General features: G+C 61.3%; 1 protein-coding gene across 8 annotated transcripts in view; it reads left to right on the top strand.

Annotated features, from left to right (window-relative positions):
• The window catches only part of CAMK2A (calcium/calmodulin dependent protein kinase II alpha), a 59501-nt gene extending 36758 nt beyond the window's left edge, over positions 1–22743 (top strand). For 2 of the 8 annotated variants that reach the window (XM_070076310.2, XM_070076312.2), the window contains 8 exons: positions 194–236; positions 2724–2764; positions 7687–7719; positions 8668–8716; positions 15797–15872; positions 18208–18302; positions 21478–21706; positions 21908–22743. In XM_070076310.2, the coding sequence (XP_069932411.1) occupies positions 194–236; positions 2724–2764; positions 7687–7719; positions 8668–8716; positions 15797–15872; positions 18208–18302; positions 21478–21706; positions 21908–21911 (570 nt within the window). In that variant the 3' untranslated portion in view covers positions 21912–22743. Of the gene's footprint in view, positions 1–193; positions 237–2723; positions 2765–7686; positions 7720–8667; positions 8717–15796; positions 15873–18207; positions 18303–21477; positions 21711–21907 lie in introns of those variants that run through there. The other 6 variants (XM_070076311.2, XM_070076313.2, XM_089334960.1 and 3 more) reach the window with 3 other exon arrangements.
• The last annotated feature ends 4134 nt before the right edge of the window (positions 22744–26877 follow it).

The following is a 26877-nucleotide window of genomic DNA, read 5'->3' as shown; positions in this document are numbered from 1 at the left end:
ATCTACCTGTGGTGGCCCTGTCCCAAAGCCCTGCTGGCCCGAGTCAGCTCGCCTGGCTGCTCCAGGGAGGGGGATGGGCCCTGGATGGCAGGGGCTGGGGAGGGACAAATGGATGGGGGTGGGGGCCAAAGTTTGGGCCTCTCCTCCCCTCACCCATGGCCCCCTGTCCCCTGCCCCCTCTTTTCTGTTGCAGGGCGCCATTCTCACCACCATGCTGGCTACCAGGAACTTCTCTGGTAGGTGGTGGGACCTCAGAGGTCCCAAGTCACCTGCTTTGTCTGTTAGGGGAGTTGGCTTATTGGATATTTGGGTGCCCCCAGGGGCCTACAGAGGACACCATGACTGGGGCCTTGGTCCACCTGCCACAAACCTATACCTGGAAGTGGAGAGAGATCCCAAGGCAGCAAGTCAAGGTCCCAGGTAGAGGTATAGTCTGGTTCTCTTGCTTTGCAGCATCATGGGGGTCTCAGGCATGGCCAGCCAGAGGGCAAGGCACCCCTGGCATTGGGGGTTCAGGGCCAAGTAGGCTGGAGCAGCCACAGTGGCCAGCCTGTGCGGGAGCTCCCTGGGGGCCTTTGCAACAGCAGGGCAGACGAGAAAACGGACCCCTAGAGAGGTGAGCTCTGACTCACCCAGGTTAAAGAGGAGAGGGGCCATGCCCGCGTCCAACCCAGGTCTGACCAACCAGAGCAAGTATCCCTCCCCAGGCCAGGCTGCGAGGAGTCCAGGGCGGGGGCCTCAGGGCGCTGGGCCAGAGCCGGGCTGGTGCCGCGGGGAATGCCCAGTTCCCGAAGAGAGAAGGGGAAGGGATTATGGTAAGGACTTAGCAAGAGGCTCCTCTTGGCACGCTGCAGGGCTCCAGGGCCAGCGCCCGCCTGCCGCCAGAGGCTTTTCTCTGGGGAGCCTTGGGCAGGGCGGGACATGGAGCCGATACAGACAGCAGATACGGCAAAGTCACCCGGTGGTCCTCCGATGGCGGTGCTGGGCTGCTGCCAGAGTGTGGCCAGTGCCATGGCAGAGGTCAGCCCTGGGGCGGGGCAGGTGCACACATCCGGTGAACAGACAAGGCTCCTCAGCTCCATCCACTGGAAGCTGAGCTACCGGACCGTCATAGTCTTTTTTTAACCGCTGAAGCACCCTGAGGAGCCCAGCACAGAGCTTACAACACGGCGGCCCCTGGGTGGGATCCACTGTCTATCTACGTGTGATCGGGCTGGGGCAGGGTGTGGGGGGAGTGGGTAGGTTCTAGCACTTAAAAATCAGGATATTTCACAGAAAAACCCAGATGTCTGTTGTCTCTTCAAAGTCAGAATCTGAGGCCTCAAAGACCCCACAATCCTGCAACAGTGGGCTGGCGTGGACGGGGCTGCCCTCCTGAGGCCTGAGGGACAGGCACCCTGCCCTCTGTGCCTCTGGTCCAGTGCGCTGAGCCGGTGGATGGTGATACAGATGCACTCCCACTCCCCTTGGTTTGCCATCAGAAGAATTCTTTTTCAAAGAGATTTATTTGTATTTGTTTGAAAGGCAGAGAGAGAGAGAGAGAGAGAGAGAGAGAGATCTTCCATCTGCTGGTTCATTCCCCAAATGGCTGCAATGGCTGAAGTTGGGAGCCCAGAGCTCATCCAGGTCTCCTATATGGGTGGCAAGGACCCAAGCACTTGGGCCGTCTTCCGTTGCCTTCCTAGGCCGCGGCAGCAGGGAACTGGATCAGAAGCGGAGGAACCAGGCCTTGAGCCGGAGCTCTGCAACTCAGGAGACTTTGAATGAGAGCCTGGAGGAGATGTAGGTGGCAATGCAGGGGACCTGGAAGCTAGACCAGCCACGAGCCTCATTCCCCAGAGCATCTCAGGCATCGAGACCCTTTGTCGTTGCCCCCTCCCAGCCCACCCTCTGGAGCCCCCAGGAAGAATTTCATGGCTGCCATCCACGACACATTTTAGAGATCCCTGTAGTTTCAGGCATCCGCCTAAGGTCTGAAGCAGCCGGATGCCAGGGACAGCAGAGCCAGGCAGGAGAGGGGGGTGGGGAGGCAAAGGGAGGAGGCGGAGCTGGAGGCCCTCCGGGGGCCGGGGGCGGGGGAGGGGGGATCTGCTTTTCCTGGCCACCAGGGACACAGCCAGCCCTCGTGTGGGGCTCCAGAAGCTGTGTGACCCAAGAAGGAAGGCAGCGATGGTGCTCTGGCTGGGGTGGGCCCCTGTGGGGGACATCTGCTTCTTGTCACCAGCAAAACACGGCTTGCAGCTGTCCCAAGTGAGTAGGCAGGGCTGACACCTGACCTCTACAGCAGCGTGGGGCTAAAATTAGAAGCAGGCGGGAGGTGGAGGGGGGAGCGTCCAGCCCCAGGCCAGGCAGCCAGGCCTCTGGGTTGGCTGCCACCAGCGCAGTGGTGACCGGGATCCAGAGGGAATCCCCGGGCTGAGGAAGCAAACCCATGGCCTGGGGACGCACCCGTCACCTCCCCAACACATGAAGCCGGAGGTTACGCCTGAGACCAGCAAGATCGCTGAGAGCTGGAGAGCCCAGGCCCACCCAGCAGGCCCCGGGCAGTCCTCCAGCCGCTGAACACAGAGGAAGAGGAGGAAGAAGAGGAGGAAGAGGCCTCCCGCAGGGCTGTGGAGCCAGCTCTGCCCCGCACCGGCTGCCCCGGATGCTGCTGTTCCTCGCCCTGTGGGCCCTGGTGCCCTGCCTGGTGTTGCTAACCCTCTACTTTCTCTCCTCCACAGGAGGGAAGAGCGCGGGGAACAAGAAGAGCGATGGCGTGAAGGTAAAGCCCCCGTGAGCCTGCCAGGGCCTCTGCCTGGCTGAGTTTCTGCCCTAGGGCAAGACCCGGGCCTTAAGCGCGGTCTCATGGGCGGGCTCTGGCTGAATCTGTGGCCAGGCCGGCCCCTGACCCACAGGCCTGGGCTCTGGTGGCCACCCTGTTAACCACGCTGGGGGAGGGCGGGTAGGGAAGCAGGGCAGAAGAGGCAGGTGGCCCAGCGCTGGGGTGAGCCCACGGAAAGGGCACGTCAGGAGACGGCTGGGGACTCTGGGGCTGGAGAACTGGGGACCAAGAGGGTACCAGAAAGGGACAGAATGGTCAGGAGAGTGACTGTCTCCCGCCCGAGTGTGGGTGGGCTGGAACGGGCCCACTCTTCCTGACCCACTCTCCACCCTAGTGCAACCCAGAAAGCCCTTCAGGAGAGAAGCCATGCCTATAGGCTTTGTGGTCCAAGGTCCCCCTCCCCACCAAGGCCCACTGGTCACGTGCCAGGAACCCCCTGCTGCCTTAGGGCCTGCCCCCGCCCCCACCCCCAATGCCCGAGCTCCTTCCTGCCACGCCTGCTGGACTCTCCTTCCGTCTTTTCTCTCTTCTCGCTCTGCTCTCTGGGTCCTGGGCCCCTGCCCCCCGCGGATCCCTCCTTCCCTGACACTGACCACCTGCTGGGGTCTCCGCCCCTGAGACCCTGCCTCGCTCTGGGCTCAGAGCCCCACCGGGGACCCAGGGTGTTGGAAGGTGTGCCGGTAGCTTCAGGGCCTCGTTTACATCGGCACTTTTGCTCTGTTGCTGCTGGCTTTGGTCTGTGGGAGGGAGTCTGAGCTGGATGCCCGAGGCCAGGATTGGGTGTCCCTGTGCCCTTTGCCTTGTCCTGTCTGGAGTTTGCCCATGGGTGTAGCGGGCGAGGAGCGGACTGGGGGTTATGTATGAAACTTTAGCTTTGCCAGCAGAGGCCCCAGCGATAAAGCCCCTGCGGTCACTGTCCCTTCTTGGCTTGGGTGCTCCAGGCGCGTAGTCATGCTCCCTGTAGGATGATTCCGTCAATGGCGGGTAGCATACCCGATGGAGGTCCCATAAGATTGGGGCTTTTTAAAGATGACTTTATTTACTTAATTTACGTATTTGAAAGGGAGAGAGAGAGAGAGAGAGAGAGAGAGAGAGAGAGATCTTCCATCTGCTGGTTCACTACCCAAATGGCCACAAACAGCTGAGGCTGGGCCAGGCCAAAGTCAGGAGCCTGGAGCACTATCCTGGCTTTCCACGTGGGTGCAGGGCCCCAAGCACTTGGCCATCTTCTGCTGCCTTCCTAGGCACATTAGCAGGGAGCTGGATTGGAAGTGGAGTAGCTGGGACTCGAGCCGGCGCTCTAGTATGGGACGCCAGCATCACAAATGGCGGTTTAATCCACTGCACTCCAATGCCAGCTCCTAAGATTATAACGGAGCTGAAAACTTCCTGTCATCTCATATCTTTACCGCACCTGTCCTAGGTTTAGTTGCGTAAATCCTTAGGATTGTGCGACTGTTCCTTGCAGCACTCAGCGTGGTAAGAGGCACAGAGGCAGAGAGCAGTAGGCTACTCCACAGAGCCAACGAGTGGTGGTAACTGTGCCATCCAGGAGCTATACGTCTGCTGTGTCCTCAGACAACAGAGCAATTGCCAAACAGCACGTGTCTCAGGACGAACCCTCGGGGACACGGGACGGCTCTCAGTTATGAGATCATCAGTCAAAACCAGTGGTTTTCAAACCAAGCTCCCTGGTGTGGGATTGGAAATGGGGAAGGCCAGGTTTACAGGGTTCTGGGCTTCTCATGCCCGTGGCAGCCAGAACAGGTGTGTGTGACCCCATCACGGTGGCGGAGGGAACCCAGGTGGGTCTTGCTTGGCTGGTGATTTCAGTTCCCCAAGCCTGGGCTCCCTCATTTGTGCAGTGAGACTGAAGTGGTTTCCCACCCTGGAGGGCTCTTGGTGAGCCCTGAGCATGGCCATGTGTATGGAGAGCTTAGCCCGGGCTCGTGGCATGGTCTGTGCTCCTGAGATGGTCAGTATTGTCTTTTTTCTGCTTGAGACCTGAGACTTTTGGGTGTGATTTCTCATGAAAATGCAGCTTGATCAGAGAGTGTTCGGAAAATACTGATCTAAAACCAAGCTAATTTAGGAAGTTAATCCTATGATGCGTCCTGCTTCTGAAATTGGCCTTGCCTGTTTGTGGTCTACCCCTGAGCCGGCTCGCTCGCAATTTGAAAGGGTAAGGGGGGAGGGGCATGCACTGTGGGAGTTTTCAGGTTTGAGCAGCAGTCCCCGCCCCCCATCCCTAGCGTGTAGATGCTGAGCTGGGGAAAGCTGTCTCCCTGGGCCCAGTGTGGGGATATGGGGGCAGAGGCTATGGGCGTGGGGGTCTGTGGCCCAGGTCAGTGGAGAGGTTGCCCAGTCGCCCCTGGCTGCTTGGCCTTGGCAGAGGGCTGGAGGAGAGCCATGGGGTGTGGGCTCAGGAGGGGCCTCCCTCAGGCTGGGTCTTAGCAGGGAGCTCCTGTCTGGCTCCTCTCAGGCCAGTTGCAGAAGCTGTCAGGAGACAGGGACAGCTCATGGCCTTGGGGACACGGATGCACCAAGTGCCACTGCTTCCTCTGCATAGGACGGACTCAGAGCGACTTCTCGGGATGCCTGAGTGTGGTGGAGAGACTCTCAGAGGCCACGCCTGCCCCGACCACGTCTCTGTAGCTCAGCCTGCTTCCCTCCCTCTGGGAGGTGGAGGGAGGAAGATGGGAGACCTGGAGGAGCACGGGGAGCAGCAGGGGTGGGGCCAGCTGTGTTCTCAGTGCGAGCAGGACGGGACTTCCACAAGTCCTGGGGCTGAGCCCTCCCTTGGGTCCTAGGCTCTGCTACCTGGACACAGGGACCCAGCAGCTGTTCGCACGGGGCTGGCGAGGCGATCACAGCAGAGTGGTCGGACGGCTCCACACTGTGACTGGGTCATGTCAGGGGCTGGGGGACCCACGTGCTCCCTGTCACGTGGGCGTGGGAGGCAAAAACCGCATTTTTGCCTGGAGCTGAACTGAGGAGGCAGAGATGGGTTTCCACGCAGAGAGGGCGCTAGCCTGGCTCTGGTGACAGAGCCAGGACGCAGTCCCGTGCGTATCTGGCACCGACGGGCTTGTCGAGGCTAATGTTGACCCTGCTCTGCTCCCCTCCGGCCTTGCCAACCTCAGAACTGTGCTGTGCCACGTGGTCCCGAGAGTGCGAGTCTCGGTACCCGGCCATTTGCCGTCAGATTCTCCAGTGCTGCTCAGGGCGGGAGAATTAGCATCACCACCGTTTGTGAGTTAGGAACATTGAGCCTTCCCGTTGCCACGAAGCAACCCCCATCCTGGCCACCCCTGCTCTGGGCGGCCATCTGCTCCCACCCCTCAACCCCACTCACTGCCCCTGTTGGTGTCCCGTCCGTGCCGTTGTGCCGTCCCTCCCCCATGTCCCACCCTGTCACTGTGCGTCCGGATCTGATGCAGTCTCTGCTCTGTGTTCCCTCTTCGTGTCCCGCCTGGAACCTCCGGGCCCCTGAGCGGCTCCTCGGGTTTTGGCTGATGGCTGAGCTGGGTGGGCCTGGCGGCAGCCAGGACATAAAACCAACACTAGGAGGAGAGGAGAAGAAGTGAGGGAGTGGCGCTGGCTGCTGGCTGTGCAGGTCCCACTGCCCAGCCAGGTGGGGCGTTTCTACCCCAAGAGCAGTGCAGGGGCCCACTGGTGCCCCCGTCACACCTGCGTCACACCCCTGTCACACCCTGGATGGGGTCTTAGGTTCCTAGCACACAGACGTTTGCTGGATTTTGGAGGTAGAAGGCCCAGAGTTAGAGTTGAGACCCTCAAGGAGCATGCCCAGGGCCAAGGCCTCCCCTGAGGGCATGTCCCCACAGGGCACGGAACAGCAAGGAGGGGGCCTCCTGGGCCCTCGGATTGCAGGGCGGCCCGGGCAGGATGAGCCTGTGCCGCGGAGTCGGGGCCTGTGTCTACCTTGGCTCCGCCGGGGAACCGCTGAGCGACCTCGGGCAGGCTGCGGCCCTTGTATGGGCCTCAGTTTGTCACCTATGCCACACAGGTGCGGGTCCTGCCCTCCTGCCACCTCCCACGAACGTGAGTCTCTCAGACTCATGGCTGTGTTTCCCCGCAACCCCCGCCCCAGCCTCAGCTCCTCAGCCAACACCAGGGATGCCACAAATCCTGCGGATGCTAGAACAGGCCGAGTGGCAGGGCTGATGGTCCCACGCCTGGGCTAGGCTTCATGTCTGGCTGTTCCTGTTTCTCTCTGCATGGAGAAGCTGAACAGACCAGTGCCTGGGGAGTTGTGGAGGCAGGGCCACAGCATGGTCTCTCATGCAGGGCCCTGCTTTGGAACCTCCAGGAAGACTGTCGAAAATGCAGAAGCCCAGGCCCCACCGCCAACTGCCCGGAGGAGGCCTGGTGCTGCGTGCTCTGGGCCCAAGCTTCCCGAACGACTGACACTCAGCTGGGAGAGTGTGCTCTTAGCAGAGATCGTGGGGAGCCCAGGAGGAGGCCCTGGCCTCATCCCGGCCCCGAGCACCCACTTTTCCCTCCAGAGCCCCGGATTCTGGGGGCCTCAGGCACGCCAGAGCCGGCTCTGGCTTCCCACAGAGCTAGGTGTAGCGTCGGCCCTGGACCAAGGCAGGCTTGGCCTGGAGCTCCCGGCTCGGATCCGTAGCCCCGGGGCGGCTGCTCGTGAGGACCCAGTGCTTCAGGCCAAGCGGCTGCTGCCGGTGGCCCTGACTCCTGGTCTCAGGCCACCGGGGCAAAGGTCCACCGAGGATGGCCCGCGGCCCATCCTCCTCCCAGCCTCCCCTGTCGTCCGTTCCTCTGCTCCTGCTGTTTTCACTCTGTGTCTTTTCCTGTCCCATCTCTTCTCCTTGTTTTTCCAGAAAAGAAAGTCCAGTTCCAGCGTTCAGTTAATGGTGAGTGTCTGCCGTCTCCCAGACGGGCCTCGACCCCTCGCTCCCTGGCTCCTGCCTCCCTCCTGCAGGCTGCACTGGGAACCCGGGCGGGGAGAGAGTGCTCAAGGCGTGCTTGGTACGTGTGCCTTGTGCGACCACATGTGTGTGTTGTGTGTGTGTGTGTGTGTATGTTGTTTGCGTGTTTCTGTTGACACGTCCAACTCCACGGCCCAGACCAGCAGGCCAACGGCAGAGCTGAGACCTCCCTCGGGCACGGAGGCGGATGCGAGCCCAGTGCCACGTCCCGCCCTCGGCTTCTCGCTTCCCCTCCCCCACCGCCCCTCTGCTCCGGAAGTCATCTCAGGGCTTGGTCTGTGCTAGGGTGGGGCGAGGTCTGGCCAAAGTCACAGGCACCATGGAGGCACCTCGGGTTGGGTGTGGGCTGCAGGCAGAGGGGCTGCCAGCCCTGCCTCTGCCGAGGGCACCGGGGGTGGCACGGTGGCCCATGTCCCTCTTCTTCTGGTTCCGTTTCTGTCTCACTCACTCCTGTGATTTTTCTCCCCTCTGAAAAGCCTGCCTCTCTCACACTGGGCCTGCCCGTCTCTCTCTTCCTTCCCTGCCAGTGTGTGCATTCCTTCCCCACTCTGTGACGGCTGCCACGGTGTCTCCCTGCTCTTCCATCCCCCCACCCATCTTTGCTCCCATGCGCAGAAAGGAGCCAGGAGCCCTGGCCCAGGAAAGCCAGACCCCCACCCCCACCCTGCAGCCAGCTCCTGCCCCTCCCCAGCCACCTGCTCAGCTGGGCCCTGCCCCTGCATAGGCTGGGAAGTCGGACAGGGCTTTCAGTGCGACGTGGACGGCTCGGCCTGCGAGGCTCACAGGGACCGGGCAGCTGGGGCGGCCCCAGGCCGGCCATGCCTCGTCCTGCTGCCAGCCAGGCCTCACCGCCGCCCGTGTTCTCTTTGCCAGGAATCTTCGGAGAGCACCAACACCACCATTGAGGATGAAGACACCAAAGGTAGGGAGGGGCCTCGCCTGCCGCGCCTGGGTCCCTGGACGCCCCTCACTGACAGCCCCCAGTGCCCGCCTTGCTGCCTACTCCTCCGCCAAGAGCCTCGCTTTGGCTCTTCACAGACGGGCTACCCTGTAGGGTGTGGTTTCCCCGCGTGTGTCCTAGAACGCCCGGCCGCACGTCGGTGGGGCTTGCGTCTCTGCTAATGGAGAGGTTCTGTGTTGATCTTAAGGTGTGTGAGAGAAAGTGTGAACGTAACGCGGTCAAGTCCCACACCTATCCTAGCGGTGTAAATTTCCCTCTTAAGTGTTTGTGAGCTTTTTTAAGAGGGAGTCGATTTTAAAAAGCACGAAGTCACGACAGCAAAGGCAGGCGGAAGAGTCGAGGGCTCACGCAGCACGAGGATGGGAAAGTGCCGGGAACGCCGGGGCTCCTGCAGCTGCCGGCGGTCAGTGCACCCACAGACACTGGGGCTGTGAGGGAGCAGGCAACAGGAACAGGGAGAGGAGGGCCTCCCGTGGAACACGTGTGCTGAGCTGCACCTGTTACCAGTATTGCGCCTCCGCCTGAGTGCCACCACAACCTACGAGGTGGGGGCAGCCACAAGCCCAGCTCCACAGCACAGACAGCCTGAGCCCGGGGCTCCCACAGCGTGTAAGGCTGGGCTGGGGATTTGAACTCAGGCTGCCTGGCTCCAGAGCCTGGCTGGGCACCACCACGCTGGACGCCTCCACGTGTCTGGAAACGTGGGCTGGGAGCTCGGAGGGAGGAGCAGGAAGGGCTGACCTCAGAGGCATCGGCCACATCAGGCTGCCCTGCCGGTACCCGGGAGCCAGCCCTGTGCTCCCGCACAAGCTCAGGTGTCTGCACCCTCGGGCGTCTGTGATGCCTGGGGAGGGACTCCGCCGCGCCAGCTTAGATATTGTTTCAGAAGTTGAAATGGCCTGCCTTAGAAATGCAATGATATGGAAAAGAGTATTTAAAAATATATATTTTTATTTGAAAGGTAGAGTGACGAGAGAGAGAGAGAGAGAGAGAGAGACCCATCTCTCAACTGTTGGTTCATTCTCCCAAATGGCTACAACAGCCAGGGCTAGCCCAGGCCAAAGCCAGGAGCCCAGAGCTCTATCCAGGTCTCCTACATGGGTGGCCTTCACCTGCTGCCTCCCAGGGAGCACATGAGCAAGAGCCCAGATCAGAAGTGGAGGGGGAGGGGGAGGCGGCCCTGTGATATGGTGGATGAAGCTGTCACCTGCAGTGCCAGCATCCCATATGGGCTCCGGTTCGAGTCCCAGATGCTCCCTTTCTAATCCAGCTCTGTGTTATGGCCTGGGAAAGCAGTGGAAGATGGCCCAAGTCCTTGGGTCCCTGCACCCACGTGGGAGACCCGGAAGAAGCTCCTGGCTCCTGGCTTCAGATCAGCGCAGCTCTGGCCGTTGCAGCCATTTGGAGAGTGAACCAGGGGATGGAAGACCTCTCTCTCTCTCTCTGTCTCTCTGTCTCTCTGTAACTCTGCCTTTCAAATAAATAAATAAATCATTAAAAGAAAAAAAAAAAGAATGTGGCCTGGCCCTGCACAGGTGGCCCGGGGCTGCCCCTGGGGCTACCACAGGAGGCTGATTTGCTTTAGTACCAGGTCATGATGACAGTGCCCCCACTGTGGAGAGTGATGAGAAAGGGGCACCCGCAGGGTGGGGCCTGTCTTCCAGGACCCCTGGCTGAGGCAGGGGGCGGTCATGTTGTGTGATGTGGCAAATGGCCTGAAAGCCTGAATTGCAGACATGAGAAGTATCTGTGACATAATGAATGAACTGCTTTTTTCCCTGGGGTGGGTGTTGGGCACAGCTGTCCAGATGCAGCTTGGGATGCATAGTAAAGGGCCTGGCTTTGAGTCCCCTCTCCATTTTTTTTTCCCCAAAGATTTATTTATTTGAAAGGCAGAGTTACACAGAGAGGGAGTGAGAGATCTTCCATCCGCTGGTTCACTCCCCAAATGGCCGCAATGGCTGCTGCTGGGCTGATCCGTAGTCAAGAGCCAGGAACTTCTTCCTGGTCTCCCATGCAGGTACAGGGGCCCAAGCACTTGGGCCATCTTCTACTGCTTTCCCAGGCAGATTAGCAGGGAACTGAATTGGAAGTGGAGCAGCTGGGACTCGAACTGGTGCCCAAATGGGATGGCAGTGCTGTAAGTGGCAGCTTAATTCACTACATCACAGTGCTGCCCACCCCTCCCCTGCGAGAAGCAGCTTCCCCCGCTACACCACAGCACCGCAGGCCACATCCTGAGCCCCGCAAGTTTGGTTATCACAGTGCGTGCTGGCCCGGCCCTGGGGACCCCTGCTCCACAGGACTGTGGCTCACCAGGACGCTGTGCTCCCGAGAGGTTCCCCGGGGCGTGAGGCTCGCTATCCTAGCGGTCAGAGTCAGGCTCCGGGATTTGCCTCGGAGCTGGGCGGCACCATGCTGGTGAACCAGCTGTGTATTTCTTCACCAGGGTCTGTTTGCTGGGTGACCCTGGACAACTTATCCAGCCTCTCTGAGTCTCAGACTCCTCCATAATCCAAGGGCTCAACTTCAGAGGCCTGTGTTGGGGCCACGGAACGGGAGGAAGCCCGAGGCGCGTGCAGCATCTGGCACGCGGTAGCTGCTGGCTACGTTTCTTTTTCTAAGTGACCGTTCATGGTCGAATGACAGGGAGCCCCGTGGCACGTTCTTGGAGCATCTATTTTACGTAAGGATGCTTTTAACACCAATATTGATATATGAAGCACCCCGAGAACTATTTGAACAGCATGCAAACTGTGCGTGTGCTATTAATGCAAGACAGGAACTATGAGAGACACCTTCTGCCTCCAGGGATGGCCGCGGGCTCCAGGTTCGAACCCCGCCTTTGGGAAGGTCCTCCGCATCCCAGGGCTGTGGCACGGGCAATCCCTGAAGGGCTGGATTTGAATTCCCTGTGCCCCGGCCCCAGAGAGGAATGTGAGGCGTGCAGAAGAGGAGGTGTGGAGAGCCAGTGACTGCAGGTGTGGGGGCCCTGTTCCCGCTCTTATTTTCTCCATCTTCAAAAATTTGTATTATTTATTTGAAGGACTGAGTTAGGGAGGAAGAGACAGAGAGAGAGAGAGGTCTTCCATCCCCTGATTCATTTCCCAAATGGCAGCAACAGCCAGGTCTCCCACGCGGGTGGCCGGGACCCAAGCAACTGGACCATCTTCTGCTGCCTTCCCAGGCCATCAGCAGGGAGCTGGATGGGAAGTGGAGCAGCCGGGACTTAAACCAGCACCCATATGGGCTGCTGGCACTGCAGGTGGTGGTTTTACTCTCTGCGCTAGAGGCCGTGTGTTGTGGCAGAACTGCTGGCCCAGCCGGGGACTTCCTGTGTGGTGGGGGAGAGGAGCCTCGGCCTCCCCGAGCCTCTCCAGGCCTCAGGGAAGGCATGCTGTTTCCTGGTGTTAATGTGTTAAGTCTTCTTACCCAGTGAGACTGGCAGCTGCCGCGGCAGACTTGGGCCTAGCATTAAAGTTAATGAGAAATGTCATCCTCCGGGGATGAGAAAGGCAAGGGACATGAATATTTCAGAGTGCCTCTGGCTGCACACACAGGCCCCTGGCCCTCTGGGCAGCACACGGCTCTGCCCAACCCCTCTGAGCAGCTCCCTGAAAAATTCATTTCTTCTCTGACCAAAAGAGCTAGCTCCAAATCTGGGCAGAGCCATTCTGGACAAGATCGGTCAGGAATGATGTTCCCATCTCAGCCTGGTCATGCTGTGTGATCTTGAGGGACTGTCTTAGCCTCTCTGGGCCTCAGTCCTCTCGTCTTTCCTGGCAAAGAAACGCCAGAGGTTGCTACTGAGCAGCTGCTGGACAAACTCCTTGCACAACAAGGGGGCGCTGCTGAGAGCATGGATAGGGCCCAGCCTGGAATATAGCTTTCTCCAGGTCTAAGCAGCATGAAGTCCCCAGATCCTAACAAGGTGAGGGAGATTCCTGTCCATTAAGGCTTTCAGTGTTGGCACATGAGGTGTCCTGGGTGGCTGGAGGCACAGGCTGCATTTACAGGGTGCAGTGTCCAGTCCAGACATGGGGAAGGGATGGAGAGTGCCACCCCAGAACTGGCCTTCTGCACGATTCCGGCTGCCCCGAGCCCACGAGGGCCCACTCAGAGATGGATCCAGGCAGCTCAAGGACCCCAGAAGAGTGAATGGCGACCCTGTCGCAGGACATGGAGCCCACACGCAGGAGGAGCCCTGGCTAGGGTGAGCAGCCAGGGCTTAGAGGAGCAGGTGCTCACTCAGGGCCCCGGGAGGCAGCAAGACATCCAGAACGACAGCCAGGGGCAAGTGGGAGGAAGGCAGCGGTGGAGACTGGGAGGGCTGGCCCACCGTGCAGGGGCTGTGCGGGGGCCACGCGAAGACGGCTGGGAAGCGGCCCCTGCTAGCTGCAGTCTCACGGCTTCCTCGGGCGCAGCTTCCCATCCCCACACGGCCAGATGATAACAATCACTCTCCCTTTCATGCACTGCCAGGCGCTGCCCTAAATGCTTTGCACGCGGCCTGGATGTTTACGTAACTGAGCTGGTAGAAAGGGCTTGCAACAGCAGCTGGCTCCGAGCAAGGACCACCTCTGCGTCAGCTATTTCTATTGACATAGCCCTGACTCGCTCGGGCCCCAGAACAGCTCTGCGGGGCGAGGATTATTAGTCTCTCCATTATGCATGTGGGGAAACGCAGCCACGGAAGTCCTTTGCCTCCCAAGGACACACAGCTCTGGAGTGGCAGAGCTGGAATCCATGCCCACGACTGCTTTGCCAGTCTCCCCGGAAGCCGGGTCCTGCACTCCTAGGGACGCAGGGGACCAGGTATCATGGGCAGTGAGCAACAGCCTGCAGGGGACAGGCCAGGGAGCACAGGCTTGTGGACTGGCAGGTGGGAGGGGGCCCCAAGTTTTTGCACAAAGGGCATGGGAGGTGGCACAAGTCCCTGCCACCCGCCAGGACCACGTGGGTTTGCCCCAGTTGTCCCTGGATTCCACGTGGGAGCTGCCGGAATGCGCCGGCCTCTTGCTTCCCCTCCTGCATCTCAGCTTCCAGGAAGCAGGGCAGGGTTGACCAGGAGGCCAGGTCCTGAGCACCTAGGGCCCTAGAGGTCCAGACGTCCCGGGTGATTCCCAGGGTGGGGTGTGGTGGGGGCAGGGCACAGAGCCCCAGCCTGATTTGGAATGTGTTTATTCATTTGTTTGTGCCGTGTATACGTATCGAGGGCTGCCTCTGCTCCAGCCCTAGGCAAGGCCTCAGCGAGCAAGGGGAACTGGGCAGCACCCAGGGTCTAAAGGTGGGTTTATTCCCAGCCCAGGTGCCTCTGATCGGCCAGGAGAGCGAGGATGGGTGGGTCACCACGTGACCGACACTGAAAGGTGCTCGCTCCAGCTGTTGAGCACTTAGGATGTTCAAGGGCTGCGCTGAGCACAGGTGTGGCCAGTGGGGTGGGCTTGGGGGCTGCAGATGCTGGTTGGGGTCCCAGCTTCACCAGGGCCACTATCTTCTCGCTGCTTCCATTGGCTCACCTGTGACAGGAGGCAGCGCTGTGCCGCGAGGCTTTGCCCCTGCAGGTTAAGCACACAGCACAAGGTCCAGCACACTCGCTTGTGCGTCTGCTCTGTAATGGAGGCCTGTGGGGGCTGGGCCTGTGTCACGCACAGCCGAGGTGGGGCGAGGGCACACCTCCAGGAGCTCATACTTGAGCCGGGGAAGAGGCGAGCAGGCAGCCGCTTGGGGTGAGTGTGGACAGCTGGGGGGTTAGGTCCCGAGGTCCCACGGGAAACGCAGGCCCTGCGTGTCATCTCTGCACCTGCTGGGTTCCATGTCGTGCAGCAAGGCTCAGCCCCTCACTGACGTCACTCGGTTTCCCCAGTAGTTGGACACAGGGGCTGAGTCCCGGGCCTCCGAGGGGTCTTCCAGCCCCAAGGTTCTGTGATTCTGTCTTCTTCGGGGCCAGAGGCGAGCTCCAGGCTTGGGCAGGGGGCAGGTTGGTGGAGGAAGAGGCCGGTGAGGACCTCTGCCAGGCTGGGACTCCCAGACCGAGGGCCGTGCAGACCTGGCCTGATACTGTTCCTCTGCCTTGCCTGGGGCTGCTCTGGGGCTGAATCTCTGAGCCTGTGGGGCAGGGAGAGGGGGCCTGCACCCAGGAGACCCTGTTAGGCTGTGCCGGGAGCCTGGACACCTGGCTGCCAACTCCTTCCTGGCTGAGGCTTGGTCACTCAGGTGCAACACAGAGCAAGCTGGCCTGAGCCCACCTCCCAGGTGTGTGAGAGGGGAGGATGACAGAGCCCCTGGGCCTAGGACTGGGCCGCAGGTAATGGGTACCTACCCGTGTGCCAGGCTTTGTCCCACCCGATAGCAACTCTGTCATACCTTTGTATGTCATACCTACAAATACCTGTGTAGGCCACAGTTAGGCTGTGTGTAAGGACCTGGGTCGAGAAAGAGCTGTCTGGGATGGCTTTGTAGGAATCAGAGAGGCTGGTGTTCCCATTTCACAGATGGGAAAACTGAGGCTCAGAACGTCTCACACCTAATGAGAAATCTGACAGGAAGACCATCCGCTGCTAGTGTGTCAGTGGCAGACAGGGGAGACCCAGGAAAGGCCCTGGATTCATTAAGCCTAGAATGTTCTGGCCAGCTCGGTGTCTGATGGCTATTGGCACCCAGTGGAGCCCCAAGTGCAGTGGACGGGGAGCACTGAGATGTTCCTGGGCTCTTTGTGACGGTGCCAGGGTGGCTCCTGTCTTGATGCACAGGGCAGAGCGATGTGGTAGGGTCACAGATGCTGGAACCAAGGGCCCTGGGGTGGCACGCAGGTGAAGACTGCCCCTCGCCTCCGAGGGCGCCCCGACACCTGGTCCCGGGAGCCGAGCCTGTGTTTCCTCTGCGAGTTGAGGGTGGCGATGCCCCGTTACCCAGGACCACGCCCGCAGGCCCGAGCCGAGCCGTGCGGGGCTCGTGCATCCTGGACGAGCCCGCAGGAAGCGGTGGGGGGTGCTTCGTGACTGTCACTCTGTTATTTCTGTGTCCCCTCCTGCCTTGCAGTGCGGAAACAGGAAATTATAAAAGTGACAGAGCAGCTGATTGAAGCCATAAGCAATGGAGATTTTGAGTCCTACACGTGAGTCAGCTGGGCTCGTCCTGCATGGCCTGCCTGGGTCGCGGCTCCGGGGTGCTGCTGGCTGGCGCTGGGGTCCTCGGCGGCGGCCCTCCGTCACTCACTGTGCATGTGCTGGGGGTCGCACCGGCCTCATCCTTCTGTCTGGCATTCAGATGTGTGCTGCGCCCGAGCTTGCTGCTCTGCCTCCCCCTCACCTCCTGTTCCCCGGGAGGAGCTCCAACAGAACTCCTGTGCTTCCCCACGAGGGGGTGGGCCTCCTCGGGAGATGAGCTGGGAAGGAGAGGAGGGAGGCAGGCCTCACCCTGGACCTGCTCAGAGGGGCTGCCAGGGGTGAGCACTCCCAGGGTGTGGACCTTCAGTGAGCAGGATGAACAGAAGTATCTCTCAGTGCAACCTTAGATCCTCTAGGGAATACAGCAGCCTCCCTCCCCCCCTCCCCCCCCCCCCAGCAAACAGCATAAAAGGGAACAGGTGTTATCAGATGGGCATCCCACCCACACCTACACTGGCCTTTGGAGCAACAGCTGTGTGCAAGGGCTGAGCAGAAGCGCCACCTGGTGGTCACTCGTAGCCTCCCCAGTCTGGCCTAGAAGCAGGCAGGCCCTCAGTTGGCCCCAAGGAGAGCAAATATTCCGGGCTTCAGCCTTGAGTCCTGGGTCTGGAGGCCCCATGTAGGCTCTTTGGTGGCAAGCTAAGGCAGATGATCCTTGCTTTTTGGGTTAAGGTGAGCTGGGAAAGCCCAGCTGGGGTCCGCTCTGGGGCAGCCTGATCCTGGTTTCTCTGCAGGAGCCGGCCAGGTGCATACTAACTGTGGGAGGGCTTTCAGCGGCGGTGGGGGCAAAGCCCCTAGGCAGTCGCCGGTTCTCTCTGGAGGAATGGGGCGCTTGGAGGGTGCATGTGAGAAGCTGAGGCCAGCATGAGCGTGTGTGTGCATGCAGTTGTGCAGATAGGCACAGACCTGAGACTGCACAAGGCGCGTGCACAGGTGTGTGTGCACGTGGGAACCAGGCTGCTCGCCTGGTCTTGCAACCACCCCTGGAAAGAGTTAAGCTGGGGTATGTCATGCCACTGGCTCTGGAAAGATACAGCCAGGGAGCGAGGGAGAGGGAGGTGGCCCCTGTGGGCCCCAAGCCCCCTGTGCTATTTCTAGGGGCCCTGGAGAAGCCTCCCCTCTGTATGATGTCACTTCTGGGCGCATCCACAGCTCACTCTGGGTTCTGAGCCCTTGCCACGACCTCCGAGCCTGTGGTGCCCATGCGTCTGGTCTGCTGTAACCTGAGTGAGCCCCTTCTTCTCACTGGGCCTTCATTTCCCCACACGGATGATGGTGGTCCAGCAGAGGGTCTCTCGGTCCCTTCGGTCCAGGAAAAGCAGCCAGATGCCTCCCAGAGAGGGGCTCCTTCGTCTCCCGTATGCTCAGCCTGGGAGGACAGTGGAGCTGGAAAGGACTTGAGCATCCCGCTTGGTCTGAGTGTAGCCCCCCCCGACCCCGCCTCCTGGCTTAATCAATCTGCAGAACTTGAGGTGGCAAGATCTCCTGCCCTTGGCCCTGGGAGAAGTCTGGGGAGGGACCCCCCCAGAGAGCACAGAGTGAGGACAGTGCACCTGCCAGGGCCCTGTCTGGCTCGGCCAATGCTGCACCTGCTGCCTATTCCAGGGGTCTCTGCTTCCATCCTGGGTGGGGAGCTTTGCTTGTCCTGGGGTGTGTTCTGTCCCTGCTCCACTGCTGTTGAAACAGGGGCCCGTGTTGTGCCACAGATGACCCCATACACCTGGGGATGGGCAGTCCAGTGGCTGCTGGTCGCAGCTGGCTGTCTGGGTCTCCCGGAAGACACAGCCCTGCGCGGGGGGGGGGGGGGGGGTGGTGAGCTGAAAAGGCGCAGCCAGGCCCAGGCTCTGTCTTCCCTTGCCTCATCTCATGGAAGAGGAAGCCAGGGCTGCAGCTGACCGCAGGGAACCCTGGCAGGTGCACACCTGGGAAGGAAAAAGCCGGCCCAACCACCCACTGGGAAGACAAATTAGGAAAAGCCCCCTCTGCGTCCGCTGCACTGGGCCGGGGTGCGAGGCGCAGGGCAGACAGCAGGCAGAACTTCCTCCCCGCCAGCGCCCTCCTGCGCGCCACGCCTCTGCGCACCCCTCAATGTGCCTTGCTTCACCAGATTAAGCTGCTTGCCTGGGGGCTCGTAAGCACTCAGGGGCAGCGCCAGGACCCAAGCCCAGGCTTCCTGGGTGTGGACAGGCACCATGCGGTCAGCAGTGCCCCACTCTTCCGAGTTGGCCAGCCTCTCCCCCTGCGCCAGCCCCCGACCCCCTCTCTCTGGCTTCCTCTCCCCAGGAAGATGTGCGACCCCGGGATGACGGCCTTCGAACCCGAGGCCCTGGGGAACCTGGTCGAGGGCCTGGACTTCCATCGATTCTATTTTGAAAACTGTGAGCAATCCCTTCTCTCTGGGGTGCCTGTTGTCTGCTCTCGTTCCGTGTTCCGCCGGCTGGCACAGCAGGGTGGCAGGCAGGGCCCCAGGGGCGGCTCAGGAGCCAGCGAAGAGGAAGCTTCTGTGTGGACAGCGGTTGGTACCCTCTTGATTCCCTCTCCTAACCCTGGCCTGTACACTGCTAGCTGTCCCTCCTCTGGCTGTGGGTGGGGCTACCGGGGGCGGGACATCCTGGAGGCCAGGGGACATGAGTGACAAGTCCTCCTACCCTCGGCCCGGCCCAAGGAGGGGGGCAGCCTGGGGAGGGGTCTCTTGGTGGAGAAGAGAGCTTTCCCATTGGCTCTCCCGCCTGTCATGGGCCCCGCCCTGCCTGGGGCCCCCCAGGTGCCCAGCCAGTGCCTGTGCATGGGCCCACTGTGGGTGCACACTTGGGGAAGGAGGACAGGAAGCTCACGCTGCTGTGCCCCTGCCTGTGTGTCCAGGTCTCTGTCCTGCGTGTGTGTCCTCCCTGGGCCTCTCCTCCTCAGGGGAGACCCCGGCGGCTTCGCAGTCAGGGGCTGGCAGGCGGCCGAGCCCGGGCCTCACCGAGGGTGCTTTTGGCCTGTGTCTGTGTCTCACCTAGGCCCACAGGTGCAGAAGCCCAGCATAGGACTGGGGGCAGAACAGAGAGGCGGGAGGTCCGGGGTTCCCCCAGGGTGAGGGGCTTGTGCCCCTGAAGCGGCATGGTGGGCACCCGAGGAGGGAATCAACTCAGCAGGTGCCTACCTGCCTGCAGCTTCCTCACCCCCGTCCCCACCAGCTCCCTCCCAGGCGAGAGCAGAGAGCAAGGGCTGCGGGATTGCCTGGGGAAGGCCGTGATCTTCCGTGGTCCCCCTAGCTCGCCAGCGATGGGGCGGGAAGTTTTCTCCTAAAGTAAATTCACGTGCATTAGCACAGCAAATGGATCCCGGACAGGATGTGAATGAAGTAGTGCGGAGGGGACCCGTGTACGGTAAAGGTGACAGAGTGACCCTCAAGTGGCCGCTGTCACTCGAGTCCCACACTTCCTTGCGCAGAAGGGGAAAATGCAGCCCTGGGAGGGAAGCGACTTGTCCAGAGGCACCTGCCTGCCTCTGGCGTCCTCTCCCCAGGCCACCTGCGCCGTCCGCGTGGCGGCAGCCCCCGGCTGGGAGCCGAGGCTCTCACCCGCATCCCCCGAGACTGAGCTTCAAGAGTGTGGAGCCGAGAGCCCACCCCCTTGGCAGCGGTGAGGAAGGAAGCTGTGTCTTTATTTCATAGCCTGAACTCGGAGCCCCCAGGGCTAGCGGTGGCGATGGGATTCTCATGGGAAGACAGCTGGCCGCACCGCGCAGGGCCCTGTCACCCTGAGCCCCTGCCACCCCACAGCCGGCCCCTGGGGGGTGGGCGCTGGTTGCCTCGTGGACTCTGCAGTCCCCACGAAGCAGAATGGAGACCGGGCGGAGGCCAGGCTCCGAAGGCCTAGCAAGTGCAGAAAGAATACAGCCCCCATCGTCCACCCTCCCCACAGGGGCTGCCGGAAGCCTGCCACATGGTCAGGGGGCCCAGCAGTGGCGTGCTGCTTTCCTGACAAACGCCCAGCCCGTCCCCGCGCGGCAAGGCCCAGTCCCTCCAGCATGCCGAGCCGCAGGCCCTTCGGGGGGTGTTCTAGACGGCCCTAATCCAGTCCCTCTGCGACACTGACATCAGGGGGTTGCACTGCATTCCTTTGAGGCATCGGCCTGTTGTGGGGCAGCTTGCGACAAGTCACGTCGCCTCTCTGGACTTCAGTTTCCGTGTCTGTGAAATGGGTGTATTGCAGTTTGGTAGCCTTGGGTCTCTGGCCCTGGAGGCTGTTGGGAACACTTATGGAGGCCTCCTCCTGCATTTTGTAGCAGGGCCGGGGCTTGACCTCTGACCCCTGAGATGGCGGCGCTTCTTCTGTCTGCCCCAAAGCCCAGAATGCCTAGTCTGATTTTACAGGCCTGAGACCCGGTGGTTTTACTCGTGTACCCGCAGCCTAGGTGTGAGGGGATTGTGCTGTTGGGGGGGGGGGGGTCACCAGGTGCTCTCTGCCATCCAGGGAAAGAACAAGGCGTCCTACAGTCTTGGGGGAGGGGATGGCCAGGGGAGCTTGTTAAGATGACAGACGCCTGAACTAGGGGGTCCAAGGGAGGTGCATTTTAAGTCTGCTCTGCACAGGGTTTGCGTCGGCATCCTGCCACACTCAGGGAAGGCTCCGGGAGCCTCTCTGGAGTGGGGTCCTGAAGCCCCCTGCCCAGCCCTCCTGGGCCACTGTGCCTTTGTTTCTACCTTGATGAGAAATTTGAGAGTCTCTAGAGCCAACATCACGGTGACGATGACAGTGGTGGCGGCTCACACTTCCCAAGGGAGGAGCCGACTTCTGGGACCGTTGTCAATTCTGCCATGGGTTATACATTTTCCCCAAATTCTGGGAAGGCTGTGAGCTCCCTGCATCACCACTAAGGCAACCCTTACATGCTCAGGGCTCTGAGACCCCACGATTCTAGTGCTCCCCCTGGTTTCCGTAATTCTACGGGAGAGGGAGGTGCAAACAGGGAACGCACGAGCCACTTCTGGGCTGCAGGTACATTCCCCGTGGCCTGCGTGATGCTGCAGTTAGATGCCAGGTAATGAGAAGACTTTCCACCTAAAAACCCAGATTTTCAGATTGTCTGGGGAGAGGCAGAAAGGGTCCTACTTACCTGGCAGCCCTCAGGAAGCTGTGGACGGGGCTCCCTCTCTCGATGGGACGTGGTGTTCTGCTTACCACAGTCCCCCCACTCGCTGTCGCCTCCCCGAAAGCCCAGGGCCTGTTGTCACTGCCATGTCCCCTCACTTACCTGGCTGCACGGTCCCTGCAGGACCTGGGCCTGGGCCTCTGTCCCACCTCATGTGGTTCTGTAACCGTCTTGGCTCTGTTCTCCAGTGTCTAAGAGTGATCTCAGATCCCATTACCCGTGTTTGAGAAATTCGGCGGGTCTGAAAGCCGTGACCTCTGGCCATCAGCAGCTGCCCTTAGCTCCCAGGTGGCCCAGCCCAGCCCCAGAGGTGGCAGGGCCTCCGCTGAGAGGGCCATGGGAGCTGAGGAAGGGGAGGCGGGGAGGCAGGCGGCCCCCGTTGTATCTCCTCTGCCCCTCCCATTCCCACTCCAGTGTGGTCTCGAAACAGCAAGCCCGTGCACACCACCATCCTGAACCCCCACATCCACCTGATGGGCGACGAGTCGGCCTGCATTGCCTACATCCGCATCACGCAATACCTGGACGCGGGCGGCATCCCCCGCACCGCGCAGTCGGAGGAGACCCGCGTGTGGCACCGCCGGGACGGCAAGTGGCAGATCGTCCACTTCCACAGATCGGGGGCGCCCTCGGCCCTGCCGCAGTAAGGGCTTCTCCCTGCACCCACAGACAGCCGGGGTCACCGCTGGCAGCTGCTCAGAGGCTGCAGGGTGGGGCGGGGTGGGGCAGGGTGGGGGGGACTGGGCCCACAGGTGCTGCCTAGGGCCAGAGTTGGGCAGGCTCTGGGGGGAGGCAGCAGGTGGATGGGTTGCATGGTACCCACTGTGTACACCGTGTCTCACAGCTGAAGGACCGGGCGGGGTCACCGCGTGGCTGCGTGGCAGAGACCCACTCTTTGTTCGTGGAATGTGGCTGCTGGTTCTCCCACTTGGATTTTGCTGGAATTCACCCCATCTCACCCCACCACCGCCGCCGCCGCCACCATTGGCACCCCTGTACCTGCATCAAGAAAACCTGCTTGTCCACACAGCCATCCTGACTTCAGGTCCCCCGTGCCCACCTCTCACTCTCGCTCCCTCCGCTGTGGGGGCAGGGCTGCCTCAGGCCTGGGTGTCCAGGCTGCTGGCCCCAAGGGCTCCCCAGCCCCACCCCCACCCCTGCTGTTGGCTGCTGGCCTTGCCTTGGCTGTTGGCTGGGACACCCCTCAGCTGTGTGTCCACCAGGGCTGGGGGGAGGGAGGCGTGCAGTGGCGAGGAAGGGGCAGCGGCCCACCCGTCTCGCAGCTCTCTCCTCTTCCAGGGGCTCCGGGGTAGGGCAGTAAACCCCACCCCAGCCCCTGGAAGCAGCTGCCTGCAGAAGAGAGCGGGCAGATGCCAAGAGCCCCTGCCTCAAACCGCCTCCCTACCTCTCCCCCGCCGGCCGACCTCGTGGTGGCCGCCCACCCGCGCCCCCGGTGGGAGCAGTGCCACCCTCTCAGGTGCCCCACTCGCCGCCTCCTCCTCCGCCTTCCAGAGCTCGCCTGCCCCCTCCTGGCCCCGCCCCCGGTCACCCTGTCCCCAGCAGCCTCGTCTTGCTTGGGGGGCACAGAACACAGCGTCTCTGTACCGTGTCACTCCCACTCGGACCGCATGCCTTTTTATAGCCAAATTCTGTGTATTTCGTAAAGGGATCTCGCGTTAATGGCTATCTGTGCTAACTACACCTCTGAAACGTTGTGAGGAGGACTGGGCTGGGCTGGGACGAGGTGGGGGGGTGGGAGGAGGGGGGAGGGGAGACTTTTTCTGTTCTGGTTTTGTTTTTGTTTTGTTTTGTTTTTTTGGTCCTCTCTGAGGTGGCCCCTGTCTCTGGGGCCCAGGACGGCTCAGCTCCAGAGAGAACCTCGCTGCCATTGTGGCCGCAAGGTGAGCTGACGTCACAGTTCGTCTGGGGACCCCGGGACCCCCAGACACCAGCGCTGAGGAGGGGCAGGCTAGCTGGGGGCAAGCATCTGGGCTCTGCTTCCCTCCCAGATGGGGGTCCGCCCTCGTGCACGTCCCGGGACGCTGGGCAGCCGCCCCAGGCATGGCGCTCCTGCGCCTCATCCCTCGGCCTTGGGTTCAAGTTTGTGTCCTTGCTCTCCTCCGTCTCCCTGCCCCGGGACTGACTCTGGGGAGGCGTGGCTTGGCATCTCCATGGGACCTCCTGTCTGCACCGTTTCTTTGCATGACTTTATATGCAGTAAGTATGTTGCAAAAAAAAAAAAAAACCGAAAACAAGAAAAAAACTCAACAAAACCACACGTTCTGGACAAGAGACCACTGAGGCTGAGCGCGCAGTGCCGGCTCGGGGTCCTGTAGCTGCCTCTCCGTGCTCTGGCCTCTGTGCGGCCATGTTCTGCCGGCACGAGGTGCAGTCCCCTCTGAAGGGTTGGAGAGGAGGAGGAGTCACCCCCCTCCCCGGGCTATAGAGGCGGCGCCATCCCTGGACCCTCCTGGGTGTCCTTTGGCGTGGGACTGGCGAAGCCGTTTGGTCCAGAACTTTCTGAGGTTTCCAGATCACAAGCTACCCAGGGACAGGCGAGAAGCCCAGGCTGCCGGCCAGGAGAGAGGCGCCCAGGCCTCCCGTTGAAAGCTGGTCTGTCCCGGGCCTCTGTCCTCGGCACAGCCTAGGGTGGGCTCCTGGCCTGCTCTGGGCACAGAGGACTTCCCAGGAAGGCCCAGGGATCCCTTTGCCCTAGCGGCAAACCCGCCTGGCCCCGTCGTGGGCCACTGGTTCCCAGCGCTGTCCTCGGCTGCGTGTGGCCTTCAGATGTTCCTGAGGCAAGGTCTGGGCCCTTCTTCTGCCTCAGTTTCCCCGTCAGTTCAAAGGGTTAAGTGTTCTTAGCCAGACTGACGTCGTGGACACGTGTCGGGGCTCGGCGGGGCTTGTGGCTGCTGGCCCTGGCCAGTCCCGCCCCGCACCCACCTGCCCGTCACTCGCTGCTCAGCGGCCAGGGAAAGAGCAGCCGTATGCATGGAGCGGGCTGCCGTTCCCAGCGCTGGCCACCCTGCTCTGTGAGCTGGGCCAGTCTGCCCTGGGCCTGGATGACTTCCCTTCTCGGAGTGCAGGTCCCTACCCTAGGCTGAGATGGCCCCTACGGGAGAGGCCACCCCTGGGGGTGCGCAGCCGCCTGGCACAGACCCCAGGCACCCGGGGCGACCCTGAGATGCAGGCTGGGCCCGGAGCCCACTCTCCCCAGGCAAACCCTGGGCTCCTGCAGAACACCCTGAAGATGCAAAAACCCCTCACTCCTGGCAAAGCCTGGGCTCCAGCATGCAAACTTGTGTTTACAGGAACGTGCCAGCTTGGTGCCTGCTTGGTGCCCGCTGGTGCGAATCCTGACCCGCGGCCTCCTGCCTTCCCTCCGAGGGAGACCCTTTTGGGGGGATGTGTTTGCCGGACTCCCCATGCTGGTTTCTTTGTTACTATTTGTTTGGGGGTTTGTTTAAGGTCTTTCTTTTTCTTTCTTTTTCTTCTTCTTCTTTTTTTTTTTTTAAATACGTGGCTGTGAACTTGAATGACCACTGCTCAAAAATTTCTGCTCTTGGGGGTGGGGCGGGGAGGGAAGATGGGGCGTCTGTTTTATTCTTGGTGTTTTCAGTGCAATAAATAGCTGCAAATTTCTGTGCACTCCCGTGGGAAGTATTTGCTTCCTGTCCCAGGTCTCCCGCGTGGACCAGTGTCCTGGCCTTCGTCCAGACTGGACCCCCTGGGGGCAGGTGCTCAAGGCGGAGCCAGTCACCGAGAGATTGCATCTGGACAGCGTGCCCTGGCCTTGGGATCGGGGCTGGGCGGGAGGCAGCTTCCTCCCAGGTGTGCCCTTCAGCAGGACAAGTGGTGGATAGGGGTAGCCCGGCTGATGGCTCTCTCTCACGGGGGGCAAGGTTCTTCTGCAGCCCCCAGTTTTCCTGGTACTTCGAGGATGTTACTCCAAAGCCCCCTGCCTCACCCCTTCTCTTCTCAGAGTCAAGCCTCTAGGCCTCAGAGCTCCTGAAAGTGGTTCAAAGAACAGGGGACAAGGGGCAGCAGGGTCTCTCTCCCCACCAGCACACCTGTGGGCCAAGTGCTTGGGGCGGGAGCCTCAGGCTGCAGAGTGCAGTAGCCTGAGTGGAGCTGCCCTCCCCTGGCCAGGTGGTGATGCGGAGGCTTTGCCCCTCGGCTGGCCGCAGGAGAGTGACCACCGGCCCCAGGATGCTGATGCAAGATCGTCAGAGCTAAAACCGGGACAGCCGCAGGCGGGCCAGAGGACAGCGTCACCCTAAGCCATGCCCCTCTCCGAGGTGTGGATTCCACAAGGCCAAGGGCACGAGCCCACTAGAGCCCACAGTCCTGTCTCCGGCCACCCAGGCCTCCCACTTCCCCACATCAGTGCTTTCCAGGCTGTAGCTGGTGTGGTCCCGAGGGGTGCCTAAGAGGGGTGCCCCTTGCATGTGTGAGGAACTTGGCAGTGAGAGCCTGGGCTGAGAGAGCAGAGATACCTGGGGGCCTGTGTTTGTATTTCACCCTGGAGCTGGCAGACAGGGGCTCCAGGGCTTCTTCCAGCTCTGCCCTCACCTGGCACTGATTCAGCAGCCCAGGAGGTGCACAAAGGCTTGAGGGCTTGGACGGCCATTGCAGGTACTGGCCAGCAGGTGGCAGCATAGGAGCGTGTTACAGGCCCTCCTTGCCCTCTGTGCGGCTACCATGCTGATCTTGAGAAATAACATTGAATTCTCAGTACTCACTCCACCTAAAACACTGCCATTATCTCACAGGGGCTTGATGCATTATAGCTCACAGGTGCTTTCCCCACACATCCTGTCCCTGTTACAACAGCACTGTTAAAGATGACAATGACACTCAGGCCAGGAGGCTTCTCTAGGACACACCACTCACAGGCCTTGGTGTACCCCTCTCGGGCTGTCACGGTCACTCTCTTCATTCCCTGAACAGGAGCCTGTGCTGCTCCAGGGGCCCCGGGGTGGGGGCGGGCCGGGAGAGCTGGTCTCCCAGCCATGGTGAAAGCCTGTTCCGGGGGATGTCCTGCAGCTGGCTTGGCTCTGAGACGACTCCTCGGGTCTGGCCCCCAGGAGTCCCTGACACCGTCCCAGATAGCGAGAGACACTCAGAGAATGAGCAGTCTATGCCGGCTGGGACGGGGGCGGGACCTGGCAGTGCAAAGTGCATGGAAGCCCGGAAGAGGGAGGGGAGGAGAGAGCCCGTGATGGGCTGGGTGGGCTCTGCGGAGATGCTCAGTGTGGGGAGCATGTGGTAAGGCAGGGGCTGACAGCCCAGAACAGCGGGGCTGCTGGCAGGGGGAACAGAGTAGGCTGGGGGGGGGTGGCAGAGGGGTCAGAGGGCAGAGGGAGCCCAGATGGGCTCAGACCTTCCAGGGTATGGGTGGGCCCCAGCAGGTGACGTGGCTCTCCCCAGCACTGGCTCACAGAGAACCTTGGGAAACGCCCCCCAGCAGGTGCCCGCAGGGTGGGGCAGGTGCGCTCATGCGGGAACTACCCTCCGTGCTCCACCCGGGGCTGCCAAGGTCTCTGGGGGCACTTCCTCAGGGCAGCCTGGCCCGGAGCCTCAAGTGGGGGAGGGGTGACGGGGCTGGAGCCAGGCCAGGCCCCCTGTCTCTCCGGGAGGAAGGGATGCTCACCACTCTCTCCCATGTGCCCTTGCTTGGGTCAGGTCCCCAACTGGGCCTCAGTTTCCTCCCTGGTACCACTATGAGCCCAGGGTCTCTGGGTGTGAGAGTCGGTGGGGGGAGCAGGCCAGGCACCAGGCAGGGGTCCCAGCAGCTGGCATTTCACTGGTATC

Source organism: Oryctolagus cuniculus, chromosome 6 (assembly GCF_051225735.1).
Source record: "Oryctolagus cuniculus isolate XC-2025 breed Fujian yellow rabbit chromosome 6, ASM5122573v1, whole genome shotgun sequence".
In the NCBI taxonomy this organism is placed as follows: Eukaryota; Metazoa; Chordata; class Mammalia; order Lagomorpha; family Leporidae; genus Oryctolagus; species Oryctolagus cuniculus.
Note: the sequence above shows the minus strand (reverse complement) of the source record. Positions and strands in the feature narration are given on the sequence as shown.